This window comes from Danio rerio, chromosome 3 (assembly GCF_049306965.1).
Source record: "Danio rerio strain Tuebingen ecotype United States chromosome 3, GRCz12tu, whole genome shotgun sequence".
NCBI lineage: Eukaryota > Metazoa > Chordata > Actinopteri > Cypriniformes > Danionidae > Danio > Danio rerio.
Window position 1 is genome coordinate 8,622,997 of NC_133178.1, and position 19,275 is coordinate 8,642,271.

General features: G+C 32.7%; 1 protein-coding gene and 1 long non-coding RNA gene across 5 annotated transcripts in view; both read right to left on the reverse strand.

Annotated features, from left to right (window-relative positions):
* The window catches only part of LOC100332354 (shisa family member 6), a 214,940-nt gene that overhangs the window by 150,545 nt on the left and 45,120 nt on the right, over positions 1–19,275 (reverse strand). For all 4 annotated transcript variants that reach the window (XM_073944118.1, XM_073944117.1, XM_073944119.1 and 1 more), the window contains exon 4: positions 901–993. In XM_073944118.1, the coding sequence (XP_073800219.1) occupies positions 901–993 (93 nt within the window). The remainder of the gene's footprint in view (positions 1–900; positions 994–19,275) is intronic.
* On the reverse strand, positions 13,408–16,410 carry LOC141381134 (uncharacterized). The gene is made up of 7 exons (XR_012400803.1): positions 16,302–16,410; positions 16,072–16,159; positions 15,254–15,337; positions 15,079–15,133; positions 14,904–14,979; positions 14,653–14,829; positions 13,408–14,315 (listed from the first exon to the last, which is right to left on the reverse strand). It is a non-coding gene; the product is annotated as an uncharacterized lncRNA (long non-coding RNA).

Sequence of the window (19,275 nt, forward strand, 5' to 3'; positions counted from 1 at the left end):
AATCAATTTTATTAATTTAACATAAAGCTTATTCCTTTACATTTTGTTGTAATTTTATAAATAACAAAAGTTATTTGTTAAGTTCTTATGTAAAAATTATGTTACTTAGGCTAATAATTATATATTATTTGATATTATATGATATTTTAAGTATAGAAAATGATTGCTGTAAAGTATCAGTTCATAATTACAACACTGATGAATGAAATGTTGATGTTTAGCTTTTTTGGAGTTGGTTGCCATGCATATTGCTAAATTTAGTTCAGGATTTAGAAATCATTTTAAAAATAATAATATTTAGACCATTTTACCTCAGCTTCAATTCAAGTAGTAAAGTTTTATGATATTATTATTATTATTATTATTAGTAGTAGTAGTAGTAGTAGTAGTAGTAGTAGTAGTAGTAGTAGTAGTAGTAGTGGTAGTATTAGTAGTATTAAAACATTTACTATTTCAGTTTTCAATTTAGATAATTTAGTGTAAAATTTAGGTAATTTAGTGTAATTTTAAATATCTATTTTACTTTTTTAATTTTTAAATATATGCTAAGACATTAAAATGTATCCAAATACAAAATCAAACAAAAAGGGCTCAGGGGTAACTTTAATAATGTGTTGGTGCTCTTTGGGTAAGGCATTCATCAGACACTGATTGTATTTGGAAACAGCAAAAATCAGTCCAAGGCATTTGAAAAATTTGGGAAAAATATTAAAAAGACTTTATCCACATGTCTAATCCTTAAAAAAACATTCGGGTTTCGCGTAGAGCTGCCTTTCATAAAGAACTGCCTACATCAGGGTAACCAGTTTTTAAGGATTAGCCATGTGAATGCACGGTTTTTAATATTTTTTTATCCGAATCCATTCAGGGTCACTGCATGAATGAATGTTTCTTATATACCTTTCAGATGTCCTCTGCCGAGTGTCACGAAGCCTGACGAGATGAAGTTGTGCATGTCTTGACCACTGCGGAAATTTTCTTTTCCATAATGCCCTGCAAAGACAAGACAAATCCTTGTAAACAGATGACAAAAAGCTTCATTTTAAATCCATCATTTAGATTGACAGGTCAAACACCATAGATTAAGAGTAAAAAAAAAAAAAATCTTGGTCAATCAATTTGGTTGATACAGAAATACATGCCGACCGACATTTTTGTGAAGCATAAAATACATTGCTCCGTGTACATTGCACATTTCAGATGACAAATCCACTAGAGACCAGAGTTTACATTTTTGTGAATCTGAAACACTTTTGAGTATGTTATGATACAAATTTCAAATACATATGCTTCTTCTACACTTCCAGGAGAAGGTCCACTGATCTAAGTCCTTCCCCAAACCCAACCAATAGTGTTTTCAAAAGCAAACATAGTTTTTTCAAAAGCGCTTCACCGTACTCAAACCTGAGCACTCTGCAGCAAAAGCACAGCCATACAAGGTGAGCTACTGAGTAAACTAACCATACCAGAAAAGTTGACCATATGGAGACAGATGTGACACAAAAGTATTCAACTATAAATCATGGACATCAAGTTGTTTTGAGATGTTTTTTTTGCAAAGAATTGCATGAAAAGAATACTTTGTTTGTCGATAATATGCCCCTGATACTAATACTTATCATTAGTGTGAAAAGGAATACAATTTGCTGTCATACTGCTCCTAGTGTATATTTTTTACATAGAAACTGCAGTCAAACAAATAATAAAGTATGTTTATGTCTCCTGAAGCATTCAGACGTACATTTGATTTTGAATTCAAATGACGTTCTATTGTCAGTTAACTTCTGTAAGTTTTGCCACCGTGTTAACTATTTTTGTAAATAGCACAATGACACAAATGTTTTAGTTTACAAATCATACCCACTTTTAAGTAGTTTTGAGGTGTTTATTTGATGTTGTACAAAAAACTGCATGAAAATAATTCTGTATTTGTAAAAAATATACCCCTGTAAATATCATTAGTGTGAAAAGAAACAAAATTTGATATCGTCATACTGCCCCCCTAGTGTTCATTTCACCTGAAATTGCAGTCAAACATATTTTCAAGTACTTTTTAAGGTTTTATAAAAATGTAGGCTGAAGCAAAAATTTCTAATGCATTTGCTCTGTTATATTAATTACAATAAATATAGATAGATATTTACAGTTTTGTACATATTTTGTTAAACTTTATAAACAAGGCATTATCTAAATGTGGCACACAAATATGCCTTCAATTGCAGAACAGAATCTGAAAAACTAAAGGCAGATTTTTTTTTTTTTTTTTACAGAAGGTATTTCGGATTTTGCCTCATAAATAAGTAAACATTGATTGCAAAAAAAAAAAAGAAAAAAAAGAATCACCATGTAATTACAAGGTTACTTAAAAAATACTGTAGAAATTAAATGAAATCCAATGGCATTCAAAGATAAGTACAGTCAGTCAAGTCAAAATTATTAATTAGAATAATTACTCATTATTTAAAATATCTCCCAAGTGCTGTTTAATGAAAATAAAGATTTAAAACATAATAGTTTTAAAGACAAATTTTTTAATAACTCATTTCTTTTGTCTTTGCCATGATGACAGAACAAAATATTGTCAAGAACATAGTAACAATAATAACATAATACAAAATATAGTATATACTGTAGTAAGATACTAGTATTCAGCTTAAAGGGCAATGTAAAAACTTAACTAGGTTTATTAGGTTAACTGTATTATAAATGAAATATGCAAATGGACAAAGTGTAATGATATAAACAGTTGATGTGTTCATTATGCATGTTTTCCATCCACGAGACCGAGTTACGAAAACCAATACACCCGATATTTCAACACTGGCCAGTGTATGAAAACATGTGTGTGTGTAGTGTGTCTAAAGCTCACATTCATCACACACCGGCCTTGATTTCAGCCGGTTAGTGAAGTCATTTCAGCCAGTGAGCAGTAAAAGGTGCTCTGAGACTGAGGTCAAGGCAAGGTGCTGCATTAAGTATTAATAGGGTGTGTGTGTTTGTGTGTGTGTGTGTCTGTGTGTATGTGTGTGAGGGCAGAGGTTTTGCTCATGGCTCGAGAGATTTTAGAGGTCATTACAACACACTTTCTCCACAAAAACACAATTCCCCAGTATTCTTGGATAGAGGATGACTTTAGTAGTTTCCTCTGGCAGAAGATTCTCGGGCCATTTAATTGTGCAATAAAGTATCAGTGACCTCGCGGTCATTAAGATACGAGTGTTGAGAGGTTTATCTGTGTCATTGGTCAACCGTACAGAGCTCGAGGCAATAAAAGTCATCTTATTTAGACAATTTTTCAATCTTCTCTACAGACGCAGGCTCTGTGGAAATATGTGCTTTAGCCAACATTCTTGTGTAACCACTTTTTTTTCTTTCCACTTTAACGGACATGTGAATGAAGTTTCAGGTGTAATAAACACTAGGGGGCAGTATGGCACCAACACATTTTGTTCTTTCTAGACAAGTGATATGTACAGGGACAAGTTGTGTACAAGAAGGATGTGTATTTGAAACATATATAAAAAAAATAAATAAAAACACGTACTCTAAGCAACTTATTTCAGAGAAGCAAAATATGTAGACAGCATCCTCTAATGTATTTGTATTTGTTTAAACTCATTCGAAACATGTAACGAAATGCACTTAAAACCACTTATTTTACTTTTCACAAAGAAATGTAGACTGAGGCACATATTTCCAATAAGCCTGGGTTGTTCTTTACAGATAAAGTAAGATTTTTTTTCGTCTTTTGTAATACCACCAAACAATCAACATATTTACAAAACCTTAAACAAACTACATGCCTTTCTTTGTCTGACAGTCTTTTTATTTTAGCAAGTGGAAGGCTTTTCTGTGGAACTAAAGGGCTGTTAAACGTTGACTTGATTTTTAAAGATTACATTTAAGAACAATGCCTAAATTTAAGATATATTTTAGGATGAACACTTGCTAAAAATCTAAAATCTTAATTTTTGAGGAACATTTATTTCCAGAGCCTTAACTTTCACTGTTCATCAAAGGTGGAATGACCTATTAAAACCTCTAAAACAACTGAAATCTCATTTTTAGTTTCCAGAACCTTAACTTTCATTTTTCTTCCAAAAAGGAATGATCTTGCCAAACATTTAAAACAACTAAAATCTAAATTTTTGAGAAACCTTTTATTTTACTGTGGAAGTGAAATGATCATCCCAAACCTCTAAAACCTAGTTTCCAGAACCTTAACTTTCACTGTTCCTCAGAGGGAAAGTGATCATCCCAAACCTCTAAAACAACTGATATCTCATATTTAGTTTCCAGAACCTTAACTTCCACTGTTGGTCAGAAGTGAAACAATCATCCCAAACTTCTAAAACAACTGATATCTCATTGCTAGTTTCCAGAACCTTACTTTTCACTGTTCCTCAGAAGTGAAGTGATCATCCCAAACCTCTAAATTTTAGAGGTTTGGGATAATCACTCCACTTCTGAGGAACAGTGAAAGTTAAGGTTCTGGAAACTAAAAATGGGATATCAGTTGTTTTAGATTCTAAAACAACTGATATCTCATTTTTAGTTTCCAGAACCTTAACTGTCACTGGTACTCAGAAGTGGAACGATCATCCCAAACCTCTAAAGCAACTGATATCTCATTTTTAGTTTCTAGAACCTTAACTTTCACTGTTCCTCAAAAGTGGAACGATCATCCTAACCCTCTAAAACTGATTTATTTTTTTTTTCAGGAATATTTACTTTCAGAGCCTTTACTTTACTGTTCTTCAGAGTTGCGATGGCCTTCCAAAACTTCTAAAACAACTAAAATATCATGTTTTGACGAATATTTATTTCCAGAACCTTTACTTTAACTGTTCAATATTTATTTCCAAAGCCTAAATCAAATTTACCCCAACAAAAATACATATGCAAAATTTGTTATTTGTTTAAAGGTTCAATAAACTGTTCCATTATTCAGTATTGCTATTTTTCTGATTTCACAGGTTTTACAGTGTTAAAGTGATAATAACTCATAATTTTCCAGTGAAAAAAGGGAATAGATTAAAAACTAATTCAAACAAACCATCCAAATGAAATGACTGACTACACTGGATCAGATTCTCAATTAAAGTAAAAAGTATTTTATATAACTCTTAAGTGACTCTTCATGCATTTTTCCCACAAATCAGAAGAAAACCTAGAGACACAAGCACATATCAAGAGAGATCTACACACATTATTGCTTCATAAATCAATTGTATGCCATGCGATTGTGTTGAGGTATTTCTTGGTGAAGTTCACAGAGCTAAAAAGTTCCGCTTTTTGAGATGGAACATAGATAACGGTCAATACTAACAGCAAACAAGAGAGAAAAATACACAGACAGAGAGAGATTTGGTCTCAAGAGGAGTCAAAATTGCCCTAATTTCAGCTGGTCTCTCATTTTGAACCCTATATTTCCATTTTGTGATATTTCAGGCAGAGCTTTTATGCAAGCTACCATATACTTAAAAAAAAAAAAACATCAGCACATTTGTTTAAAAATTGCAATAATGGCCCTTTTGATCTTCATGAAAAAATCTGAACTAATGTATGCAAAGCAAAAATGTACTATTTATGATTATCTGAAACAATGTACACAAAAACAGTATATGTACATTCATTGACAGTTTACATTGAAATTGAATAGAAAAAAAAAACAAATGTAAAATTGACTCTTTTGTTAGCATATTTAAAGCATTAAATATGTATAATTGCTTTTAATAAACTGTGTTAATGTTGATAAAATACATACACATTCATGTTTTACTTCCGTTAATTAAAGGCATACCACACAAAACTTGTTTTAAGTGAAATAAGTATTGTGTTAATTGAAATATGTTCTTGGTAACCTCCAAAAAATATTCATGTTATATTGCTATAGTTTGTCAGAGGTGGAATGATCTTCCCAAACCTCTTAAACAACTGAAATCAAATTTTTAGAAACACTTATTTGCAGAAACTTTATCTTCGCTGTTCTTCACATGTGGAACGATCTTCCTTAACCTCTAAAACAACTGATATCTATTTTTTAGTTTCATTTGTTTATTTACATTTATTTCCAGAAACTTTACCTTCACTGTTCTTCAGAATTGGTACAACCTTCCCAAACCTCTGAAACAACTGAAATCTCATTTTTTAAGGAACAATTATTTCCAGAGCCTTTACTTTCACTGTTCATCTGAAATGGGACAACCTCCCCAAACCTCTTAAACAATTGAAATCTTAAGTTTTCAGTAACATTTATTTCCAGAACCTTTACTTTCACTTGTTATGGGTTTGTGATTTGGTTCGTTCTGTTTCCTGGGTTTTGCTTTCTGTTTCTAAACAGGTTATGATGCAGCAGGTGCGGCTAATCTTCAGGCTTTATAAAAGGAGCTTCCAAACTGTGTTGAAGAGACTGCTTTGGAGGACCGTTTTTTCGTTTGACTTACTTTGCCTTACCCATCGCTTATATTAATTTTGTTTATTTGAACTTTGCTCCTGTATAATTTGTCGTATTGAATATTGTTATGTTAGATAATTAATTTGTTTACTTTGATACCCCTTTTTGCACATTATTTTATTTTATCATTTTTGTCTTTTTGTAACCTTTAAATAAATATCTTTTTGCATTATTACATTCAACTTGGTTTGGGTTCCCTTCATTTTGTTGCGTGCTTGAGCCGGCACGTAACACACTGTTCTTGAGAGTTGGAATGACCTTCCCAAACCTCTAAAACAATTGAAATGTATTTTTTTGAGGAACATTTATTTCCAGAACCTTTACCTTTACTGTTCTTCAGCATTGGTACGCCGTTCCCAAATCTCTAAAACAACTGAAATCCCATGTTTTGAGGAATATATTTTTTTTCTCAGAACCTTTACTTTCACTGTTCTTGGGAGAATATGTTTCGAGAAATATTCATTTCTAGAATGTATTTTACTTTCAATATTAACTCTAAACATACGAAACAAATAAAAACTCTAAAATACAAACTAAATGAAGCTATCAAAAAATAAAATCAAATGCCATACATATACACACTATATGACTTTTTTTGAATAAAAGATAATGGTAATTGTTGAAATTAAGATGCTACAGAATTATTTTTGTATTTGAATGTCATTTTAACAAATGTTACCATATGAAATCTTATTTTAAAATGTTTTCGAATCATCTGTCCATTGGTTCAAAGGTACTAAAAAATCTTACAAGGATCGCAAGCCAATGCTTCAAGTATCTAAAGCACAATTTATCCCCATTGTTCTTTTCTACAATCAAAAACCACGGGTGTCGAGATGACCCAGGAACAGTTAAAGCAGAGACTGCATGAAGAAAGCCATAATGAGAATGGCAGATGGGAGCGTGTGCCATCTTCATTACTCTTTCTCTCCCTGTATTTTGCTCTCAGAGGCTGATCTGTCCGTCAATAGGATTTTAGTACACGGCTACATGATAAAAGTTAATATTTAATGATTGCCTTTTATTAAAACAAGACCTCACTGAACCATATTTTCTCATCGGACTAAGCCAACATGCATGCTAATGTTTTATCTGCCTCATCCGATGTGCATCAGATCTTCATGTCCTGCTTAAAATTGCCTAAAGCAAGGTTATGTTCTCCATTTTACCATCTAATTGTTTTATCTAGTTATTATGCCAGCACTGAAACATTATGATGTAGTCATTCGTAATTGCTTAACACCCTTTGACTGTTAACTATGTGTGTGTGTGTGTGTGTGTGCGTGCGTGCGTGCGTGCGTGCGTGTGTGTGTGTGTAGTTGACGTTATAATTATGAGCACTCCCTTGATTTGATTTTTCTTTTCAAATATTTCCCCACATGATGTTTATCAGAGCAAGTATTTCCTTTTTATTTTTCACAGTATTACCTATAATATTTTTTTCTTCTGGAGAAAGTCTTATTTGGTTTATTTCGACTAAAATAAGTGGTTTTAATTACAAAAGACTACAAGACACTACTTGTTTGTCTACAAAAGACACCACTATTATACAATGATTTGCCTAATTACCCTAACTTGCTTAATTAACCTAGTTAAGCCTTTAAATTTCACTTTAAGCTGAATACTAGTATCTTGAAAAATATGTAGTAAAATATTATTTACTGTCATTATGACAAAGATGAAATAAATCAGTTATTAGGATGAGTTATTAAAACTATTTTGTTTAGAAATGTGTTGAAAAAAAACAGAACAGAACAGAAAACAGAAATTGGGGGAAAATTACAAGGAGCTAATAATTCAGGGGGATGTGGGGAATAATAATTTTGAGCTTATCTGTATATGATAACTATAACTTAAATCAATTAAGCTGGTTTAAAACGTCAAGTTTAAATTTGTTTAACTAAAAAATACGTCGAAACCCAACTAACTTCCTAAATTAATTTAAAGTAACATAAAAAAATACATTGGCATGACTTTTTTATTATGTGATTGCACTGTAAAAAAAAAAATGTTGGTTTTCACACACTGTAAAAAAAATCCTGATTTGCCTTAAATATTTAAGCTAAATCAAATTAACCTTATGAGTCAATTGACCTTATATTATATTATGTTAAACTGATTTAAAACACCTTGTGTAACTTATAAAATTAGGTTAGAAAATTATTATTATTATTATTATTATTATTATTATTATTATTATTATTATTATTACCTTCTTTTTTTTACCAGAAAAAACACATTGAGATTAAAAATCTATTTTACAAGAGCATCCTGGCCAAGATTAGGCCATATACATGCCACATAGGTCTAGCAATCTACAAACAAAAACAATTGTTAACATGAATCACACATTGACAAACAAACTATTCAAAACACACAAAACCTAGTTTAATTATTTACAATGATCTAAAAACATATGATGTCACGACTAATCGATCATATAATTTTTTTTTTTTTGTTACAGTGCACAATTGATTTGTGTTGGGCTAACATGAAGAAATTAATTTAGCTTATCAATTTTTACAAATTTAAGTGGACTGAACATGAAACAATCAATTTGTCCCAAAAACATCTCAAGAAATGTGTTGTTTCAGCTCATTTTAAATAAGTCATTTCAACAAACAGCAAACTTTTTTTGAGTGTACAGCATATATTACAGTTTTAATTATTTTTAAAAATATTTTGCTAATGATGTTTAACAGAACATGAACATTTTCTACATGTCCTATTATATATATTTTCTTTTTGTAAAAGTCTTATTTTTGTAATTATTTATATTTTTTTGGAATAAATGCTGTTTTTAAATTGCTTAAGGTATTATCAGCCTCTTTAGAAATCATTGGCTACAGAACAAACCACTGTTGTTTAAAGACTTGCTCAATCAACCTACCTTTAACCTAACTAACCTAGTTAAGCCTTTAAATTGACACTTGTAGGTGTAACTTGGATGTTTTCTTTACACTACAACTGGGAAAACACAAACAACTTATGAAAAGCCAAAAGTCCTAAAATCTGGCTGATGTAAGGTAAAATAAAATATAAAAAATGTATTTGTAAGTGTCTCTCGCCTAAAAGATTTATCAGTTTTTGCTGAACAAAAATTTCCCAATGGAGAAAACGTGCAAGTTTCATAACCAGAATGTTCTCTATATGCAAATGTCCTCTGCTGTGATTGGCTAACCTCTGCTCTTCTGAAAGCAACAGAACATTAAAAACATGTAAATAAGCAAAAGAGGCATTATTTAATAAGGTATACACTGGTTTGAATAAATGTTTTGTAAAAGAATCTGAACATTTGATAAAGTCAAATTCAAACTTCTTCAATAAAACGTATAAAATCAAGCCAATTATGCATGAACATTTCCATCAGGAAAAGTTGTAGAATATAGATCTAAATAAAACTGTAAATTGATACTGAAGTAAAGTTTTGTTTTGAGCAAAAATATTTTTAAAAGATTTTTTAATTTTTAAAACCAGACCCACAAATATGTATTATACATAAAATCTCCCAACATTAATACATTAAACCCATACAGGTCAAATGTGCATGTTTTCTTTACACTAGAGTGAAAAACAATGATAAAAGCTTTATGAAAAGCCCCCCAAAAAATACCAAATCTCAAATCTTGTGGGTGTGCTTTCAACTGCAGCGTCTCGCCTTAAAAATGATTAGTTATTGCTGAAAACAAATTTTCCTATGGGGAAAACGTTCAAGTTTCAGAAACAGAATGTTGTCTATATGCAAATGTCCTCTGCTGTGATTGGCTAACCTCTGCTTTGAATTCTGAAACCAACAGAAGATCAAAAACATTTAAATAAGCAAAAGCATTTAATTTGAGGAGTTAGGACATTTATAAGAGTCCATGCCGTTTTAGGTCCCCCAGAGTTACTATTAGGGACCCCTTAAATCCCTAATAGTTAACAAATAAGTGGACTGAACATGAAACAATTAAGTTGTCCCCAAAAAATCTAAAGAAATGTGCTTTTTCAGCTCATTTTAAATAAGTAATTTGAACAAACAGCAAACATCTTTTTATTTTGAGTGTACAGCATATATTACCGTTTTAAGTATTTTAAAAAAATGTTTTCAAGGGATGTTCAACAGAGTTTTTTTATTATCTATAATATATATTCGGGTATTCTGCTTAAAGTGTTATTTCTAAATTGATTTTTTCGGGAATAAATGCCGTTATTTTATTGCGATTCAATATTATCAGCCCCTTCACAAATGAAAAGCTAAAGAACAAACCACTGTTGTTTAAAGACTTGCCCAATTAACCTACCTTTCCTAGTTAACCTAATTAACAGTTAGGGGGACAGCTAGGGGGTGGGGTCCCCCAGAGTTACTATTAGGCACCCTCCAAATCCACCAACCACCCCCCCCCCCCTCTACCCCCCAAATTGAGAGGATTTAAGGTTGTTGTTTCTCGTCTTGTTTTTGTTTTGCCCCATTTTGTTCTGGGCCATAACAACTATAAACACCCCCTATTTTTATTTATTTATTTTAATAGCCCTAAAAATATGTATAATCTACTAACACAAATACATTAAACCCATACAAGTCAAATGTGCATGTTTTTTTTTACAGTAGACTGAAAAATAAAAACTTTATGAAAAGCCAAGAAAATCCCCAAATCTCAAACCTCACAGGTATGTTTTCAACTGCAGTGTCTCACCTAAAAAGTTATTAGTTGTTGTTGAAAATAAATTTCATTATGGAGAAAACTTTTAGTTTAGCTTACTTCTTTTAAAATTATGTTTAACTTCTAAAACCTTTATATGCAAATGACCTCTGCTGTGATTGGCTAATATTCATTCATTTTCTTTTCGGCTTAGTCCCTTTATTAATCTGGGGTTGCAACAGCGAATTACAGCAACAGCGAAATGAATTATCAAATTATCCAGCATATGTTTTACACAGCGGATGCCCTTCCAACTGCAACACATCATTGGGAAACACCCATAAACTCTTATTCACGCTCATACACAACAGACAATTTTAGCTTACCCAATTTACCTTTACCACATGTCTTTGGACTTAAGGGGGAAACCGGAGCACGCAAAAGAAACTCATGTGAACGTAGGGAGAACATGTAAACTCCACACAGAAACGCCAACTGACCCAGCCAAAGCTCGAACCAGCAACCTTCTTGCTATGAGCCGACAGCACTACCTACTGTGCCACAGAGTCGCCCATTGGCTAATATCTGTTTTGAATACTGAAAGCAACACTAAAAACAACAAAAGAAACTCCTTATTCCACTGAAACAAGTCTAAATATCAATGTGTGAGTATAACAATCAAGCCAGCTCATTTAACATCTGCAACCATGAATTAAATTTCAGTTTCCTTGGATCAAGTCAGTCCCAAAGCACTGTTTTAAATTAGCATGTAATGCGCTCACAACAGGCGTAATTATACACTGTTAATCAGTGAATTTGAGGTCTCAGACCATATCATACAGCCCTCAAAAAGAGAAAGGAAGTCTAATAGAGCATGCATTTTCATCATTAAAAGCAATTTAAAGTTTGCTAGGGCTCAGAAAATGCAAAAGCACAGTTCAGTGTATACACAATGGTACATTTGAAACCATTTTCTCATTGCTGAGTAGCAAGAAAACATGTACTATTATACCACAAATGCTCAAAACAGCTTTTAAGAGTCTCATCTGGAAAACAGTGAGAAAAAAGGCATATTTATTACAGCTAGGCTATGTTTATATTAGTTTAATTACACAAAACTACCTGAATTTCATTAGTTATTAGTGGTTACTAATCAACTGAATGATTGGCATGTCAATAGCATGTTATTGGAATGATTACTCTGTTAGGGTTAGGAATATTCATAATTAAATGATTAGCATGTTTTTGGCTGGAAGGGCATTCCCATCATGAAACATATGTCAGAGTAATTCTCGGTTCATTCCGATGTGGTGACCGCTGATAAATCAGGGGCTAAGCCGAAGGATAGTGAGTGATTGGCATGCTATTACAATGTCGCTAACACAATTAGAAAGTTACCAGCATGTTTTAAACACGATTTTTAGAATATTACTTGCATGATTAACATGTTATTAGAATGTTTCTAGCATGATTAACATATCATTAGTATGCTGCTAACATGTTTTGCAGGCTACTAACATGTTGTTAATGTAATTAACATGTTATTAACATCAAAATATGATTCATGTGTTAAACATTTTACAATAATATTTCTAGCATGATTAGTATGTGATTAGCATGTTTAGTAAGTTATTTGCACATACAACATGCTTAGCATGCTACAAATTTGTTATCAATATTCTAATATGATTAACATGTTTACTAACATGTTGCTAATATAATTAGAATGTTACTAGCATATTATAAACATGATTTAGCATTGTTAGCATTAGACTAAAATAATGTAAGCATGATTAACATGCTATTAGAGTATTTCTAGCATGACTAACATGTCATTAGCATGTTGTTAACATGGTTTGCATGTTATTAACATGTTGATAGTTTGCTTAGCATACTTTAACGTGTATTCAGGCATGATTAGCATGTTACTAGCTCAGTTACTATCACAGTATTGACATGATTGAAGTGTTACAAGCCTTTTGTTTTAGCACTTAGCTACTCACAGTTAGCATGTAGCTATTCACTGCAACATGTGTAGCATGTATAAATCTTGTTTGTCTCTACACTCTCAGAAAAAAAGGTACAAAATTGTACCTTTTAGGGTACAAATGGCCCGTCACTGGGGTGGTACCCTTAAGGGTACAAATTTGTACCTCTATTTAAAGGTACAAAATTGTACCTTCTACATTTGTACCCTTTAAGGGACAATTTTGTACCACCACCGAAGGTACAAAAATGTACCTTTTTATATTATATAGCATTTTCAGGGTACTGACCCAGGCATTTTGATCCTTTGGTGACTGCATGCATAAATAAATAAATAAAATATTTTGGTTCGCAGATGTCCATTTTTATTTATTAATGTAGAAATATTTCATTACAACTCACAACTGAATGTGTTAAGAAATAAAATTACACAGTAAATATAAAGCAGACATGTAAAACAGTAAAAAGAACAATTTAGAAAAGAAATAAAAATTGTTCACTCACTGTACAGTATATAATCTACCCTTAATACAAAGACCACAAGAATACTGTTTAAGATTTATAAACACATTACACAGGCTACATCAAGTACTGCACTTTATAAAGTCCAAAGTATTCGTCTTTAGTCAGAATACTCAGTCATAATAAATAATTTGTCATCAACTTTTTCTCTGTATTTTAGAATGAAGGCAATGTTTCTCTATAAATTGCTTCAACAGTGCAGAAAACCAAATACATCAGTAGCCTCTTCCTCAACATCAGTAGATTACTCCTCATCATCCTCAAGTGGAGTTGTAATTTGTTGTAACACAATATGTGTTTATGCTTTTGATAAACATGACATGTAAAGCATTCATATCTGGAAAATGTTCTTTGATAGTCATTAGGACCACAAGTTATTTAAAAATTTGCTTTATGCATGAATGAGAGCAGTGTGCTGGATTAACTTGATTGTGATTATCCCAAGAGCATGTAGAGAAACAAAAAACAAGGTTGATCACTCTGGTAACTGGAGTAGATCGAGGCTTGTCACCGTCCACCGTTCATTCAAAACATTCCACTGCAGAAACATCAAGGTGTTCTTCTAGTAAGATGGATATGTCAAAAATTTATATTCATCCACATCATTAGCCCGGCCAATCGCAATCCCATCAACTCTCAAGACTGCCGTGACTCGTCTTGTTAACACAGTTGTCCAGTCGGTGGCCTCCTCCTGTACTTGAACTGTTGGATGTGGTGAAGATGATTCACTGTAAATGACAAAGCAATAATTACATTAATATCAGTCACTCTATCACTGATGAAGAGAAAATCAACATGCATAGAAAGTAAAATAATTAATATTCACCGATTTAAAAAAAAAAGTATCACAGATTAAAAGACTAATATAAATTTCATTCATTCATTCAATTTCTTTTTGGCTTAGTCCCTTTATTAATCTGGGGTCGCCACAGTGGAATGAACCACCAACTTATCCAGCATATGTTTTATGCAGCAGATACCCTTCTAGCTGCAACCCAGTATTACGAAACATCCAGACACACTTATTCACACACACAATTATACACTACAGACAAATAAGCTTACCAAATTCAGCTATAGCGCATGTCTTTGGACTTGTGGGGAAACCGGAGCACTTGGAGGAAACCCTCACGAACACTGGAAGAATATGCAAACTCCTCACACAAATGCCAACTGACCCAGCCGAGGCTCGAACCAGCGACCTTCTTGCTGTAAGGTGACAGCACTACCCACTGCATCATCCTAATATAAAGAATATCAAGCATTATAAAATGCATTTATCACAGCATATACTAAACAGAAAACAACATACACACTGGAGCACAACGAAATGTTGAAGTGTCTCGCTTAACAAGGCTGGCAACATGAGAAGTGCTGCTGTAAAATCAATTCCTGGAACATAAAATGTGGCATACAAACAAATATGAAGGAATCCATACAAAGCTAGAATTTAATAATATTAATCAAATGGAGAAAGTTTAGAAAGAGTACCTTAGAGTGAGGACCATAGCATTCTTCAGTTGATCTCTCATCTTTCGATGAAAACCTAGAAAATAATTTTAAACATGTGGGTGTACATTTATTGTTGTTTGTAAGTAAAAACCTACAAATTTAAAATAGTATGTAAGCCATTAAAACCATGGTATAGATAATGAGACATACTTACATCTTGTAACTGAGCCATGCTTTCATATGACATGCCTTCATTGGTCTGATGCTGTTAGCCTGCATTATGTTGTTCAATCTTGTCCTGAAATACAATTGGAAACTTCATAAACTTCAGGAAAGCAATAAGATAAAGCAATAACTATTTATTTATAGTATTTTATTTATATATAAGTATAACGTTAAACGATAGTAAAGCACCAACAATTCTGGACATGAGAGTTTGTGGACACTCCTCAACATTAATGTAACTTAGACACTGAAACGAAGATATGTACAAGCATACACACGCCACGTTTGTAACTAGCCACGTTTACATAATCAGTCGCTTTGCCGGTGACAAAATTGTGATTTTTCTTCACAAAATGGCGGTGTATATAACTGTCTAAAATTACATTTCCGCGGTCAACCGTGGCTAGAAAATGGCCTCAAAATATAAAACATTATCGATAATTACAAATTCCAGTATTAATAACAAAAGGATTTATATCAAGGTATATGAAGACTTTAGTCGCGCCAGCTCCGGGCCACACCGCACATTACTCACGGCCCGATTCCGGTGCACGGTTACGGCAGCGTCGGCTCGCTTCTGCCGCCGCATATGGCCCGAGTAACGATACAGCAGACGGACTAGGGCAGGCGAGAATCTAGCCGCAACTGGCCCAAGTGTATTTTGCTATCTGGGTTGCGATTATATTCCGCCGTGGCAACACTTATTAATAAAGCAGTAACGTAACGTAACATATAAGGCGCGAATACGTAACGTAGGCAATAAAGGGAACTTTTACACCGAGAAAACTAACAGCATATAGTACTTACCTTCTATAACGTTATGTCCCTCGGTGACTTCGATATCACGTTGTATTAACTTCTTTAATAAGCTGCAGACATCTTAGCAAACTCCATCCTGCAGGCCAACGTAACGTTACACCAGCCAGCCCGGAGCACAAAGCGGGGGAAAGCCGAGACCCGAGAGTCAGACAAAATCAACAGAACACGGCTTCACATGTAAAAATGAGACTGAAAATATATCTTTAATACATTCTTACCTGAAAAGTGTGGACTCCAAAATAGACTTTTCTTTGAAAAGTGTGCGAAGTTCTGTGTAAACAGCCAGCATACTCGACCGACCGCCTCAGTAACAAACACTACTATAACGTCTCAACAAGCCAAATTCTTAAAGAGACAGCAACATCACCACCTGTATGAAGATGCTGTCACTCTGCATGGTTCTTATTCTACATCTCATATATACTATAGGGACTTAAACAGTAAGCAAAGACCAGTATTTACGTTTTTAATTATTAAAATTACATTTAATTATAAATTAAATTATTAACATTTTTGAGAAAAAATGTAATTTAAATACATGAAAAAAAATTAATTATTAAAATATTTAATTCAATCAATTTATTTATTTATTATATTTTTAAATTATGTATTTTAGTATTAATGTTTAGTATTAATACATTTAAATTAGTGTTATATAGTGTCTTGATCTTATCATGAGCTGAGGGTACAATTTTGTTCCTATAGGGAAACAAAATATATAATTGTACCTTTAAAGGTGCCAAATTGGTCCTTTATGGTACAATTTTGTATCCAAATGTGCTATAAAAGGTACAAAAATGTACCTTTCAAACCTAAATCTGGACATTTGTACCTTTATAGCTCATTTGGGTACAAAATTGTACCCTAAGGACCAATATGGGACCTTTAAAGGTACAATTTTATATTTTGTTCCCTCTAGGAACAAAATTGTACCCTCATTGTACCTTTTTTTCTGAGAGTGTAGGACCTTCTAAAGCAGCGATATAGAGCTTGTTAAATATGTCATAGGCTGGATTAGCATGTAAATATATATGTGCTTGAACTAAGTCAACCAATTATGTACACCACTGCAATGTAATTATTAGTAAAAAACACTCAAAGTATCAATAATTATTCATATTATTTTCGAGTGCCCATGATGTCAATAGCTAATTATCACTAAATATTGAAATATTTAGTGTTAGCATATGTACAGTAGAGAAACAAAAAAGAAAAAGGTTTCAAACACTGCAACGCATGTCAGTGGAGTTTGTTAATAAATCCATCTCTGATTAAATATCTTATTAAAATGAACGCATCAATACAGATTACATCAGCCCTGACCTAAACCCTAATAAGCAGAGCGAAAGCATCAGAGGTCACGGAGGTCAATCACAGCAGAAAGACGGACGAGCAGAGAAAAGAAAGAAAATCCGTGCCCTGGGGAATCAATAAGAGAGTCAAAGGAGATTGAATTTCTTTCAGTCAATTAATCAGATGGACAAACATTCAAATTCCCTTTAGTTTGAAGGCTTTTTATAAACTCTCTGGCCTATTTAAAGGCACTGAATCAATCAAAACGGACATTTCATAGATCGCAGGAGCACTTTGTCATTAGCTCTCAGGAGACGAGAATAAATCAAATGCAGGAGGTTTTCTCTGATCACATAAAAACACAAATGTGGCTATATTTATGCATGCAGCATTTATATATGTACACAGTATTTTACATTCTATATTCAATTTGACGACAACCTGATATTTTTTTTTCAGATGTTTTTGCAGAAGGATTTAAAAGATTCAATAGCAAACAGGGAATTTGTTATTTAAAGAAGTCCTCTGCAAACTACTTTTTCTTTCTTAGAGTATACAATTTCTTAAAGAAATATATTAAATACTTTACATATTAGTAAAGTAAATCCAGCTGTGGATGCCATTTCATTTTTACTTCAATACTAAACATTAATTTCTCTGCAATTAAACATTGCAGAGTTGTTAGCTTAACTTAAAGATTGCAGTCTTAAGAAAATTTTCAACATATTTTGTTTGTCATACATAACTTGTGTGTAACAACTACACACACACACATATATATATATATATATATATATATATATATATATATATATATATATATATATATATATATATATATATATATATATGTATATATATATATATACATACATAAATTAACCTTTTTGCTTGGTAGCACTGGTGCTCCTAACTTCCTAACTTTAAAAATTTAGGTGCATCAGCCAAAATCTGTCGCACACACCAATTATAAGCACCATTACAAGTTTAATACAAACAGGTTTACTGCATTTGAAATCAACAGCAATCAAACTAACAAGAAAATAAAAAAACGAAATCAACGAAATCCCGTTATCAAAAGAAAACACATTTTTTATTATATAACTAAGAGTCCAAAGGATACACAGATCGCTCACCGGCCCTGCACGCACTGCTGATGCTTTTGACATAAGTGCATATGTTATGTTAATAGCAATACCAGTCTTTTCATGAGTAGCAATATTTACTAAGTGTAAGCCTGTTTGCGATGGTGTAGGTGGTGTTAAATTTTACATATAGCTGCCACTTGCACGGCGGACAGCATCTGGCGATTATATGAAGGATTAAACAGAAGCTCTCGTGCTAGATGTGGCAAACAGTTACCTGAAAATTCCATTCCACAGACTTTTCATAACGGACTTGAAGCCAATGGAAGTCTTTTATTCACTCTTCGAAAAGTGTAGATGGTGGATTAACATTCACTACATGATCATTAATAAGATGTGTCATTATTTGTAACTTTAGGTGTTTTCTAAAACAAAATCTGTCAGTGTTATTTTCATTCTCATCTTCAGCACTTTACATTTTCACAGTTGTAGCTCTCACTGTGATCCCAAACCAGAAAGCATTGACTGAGTGATTGACAGCTGATATTAACCAATCCATTCGCGTTCAGTTCTAGAGCATTGGGCCAATAAGAAGAGCACGAAAGCGGGGGAAGCATTACAGACTCGGCTTTGTTTAGTGCAAAAGTTGACATGATAACTGTTTTAAACCTGAACGCTGCGTTTCGCATTTCAAGTGCAAAGATGCATTCTGTGTGAATGTCTCCTGAATCCGCGCATGTGGTGAACATTTTGCAGTAAAAACTGGTCACACACAACAATTTTATGCAGTCGCACAAATGCTCCCAAATATATT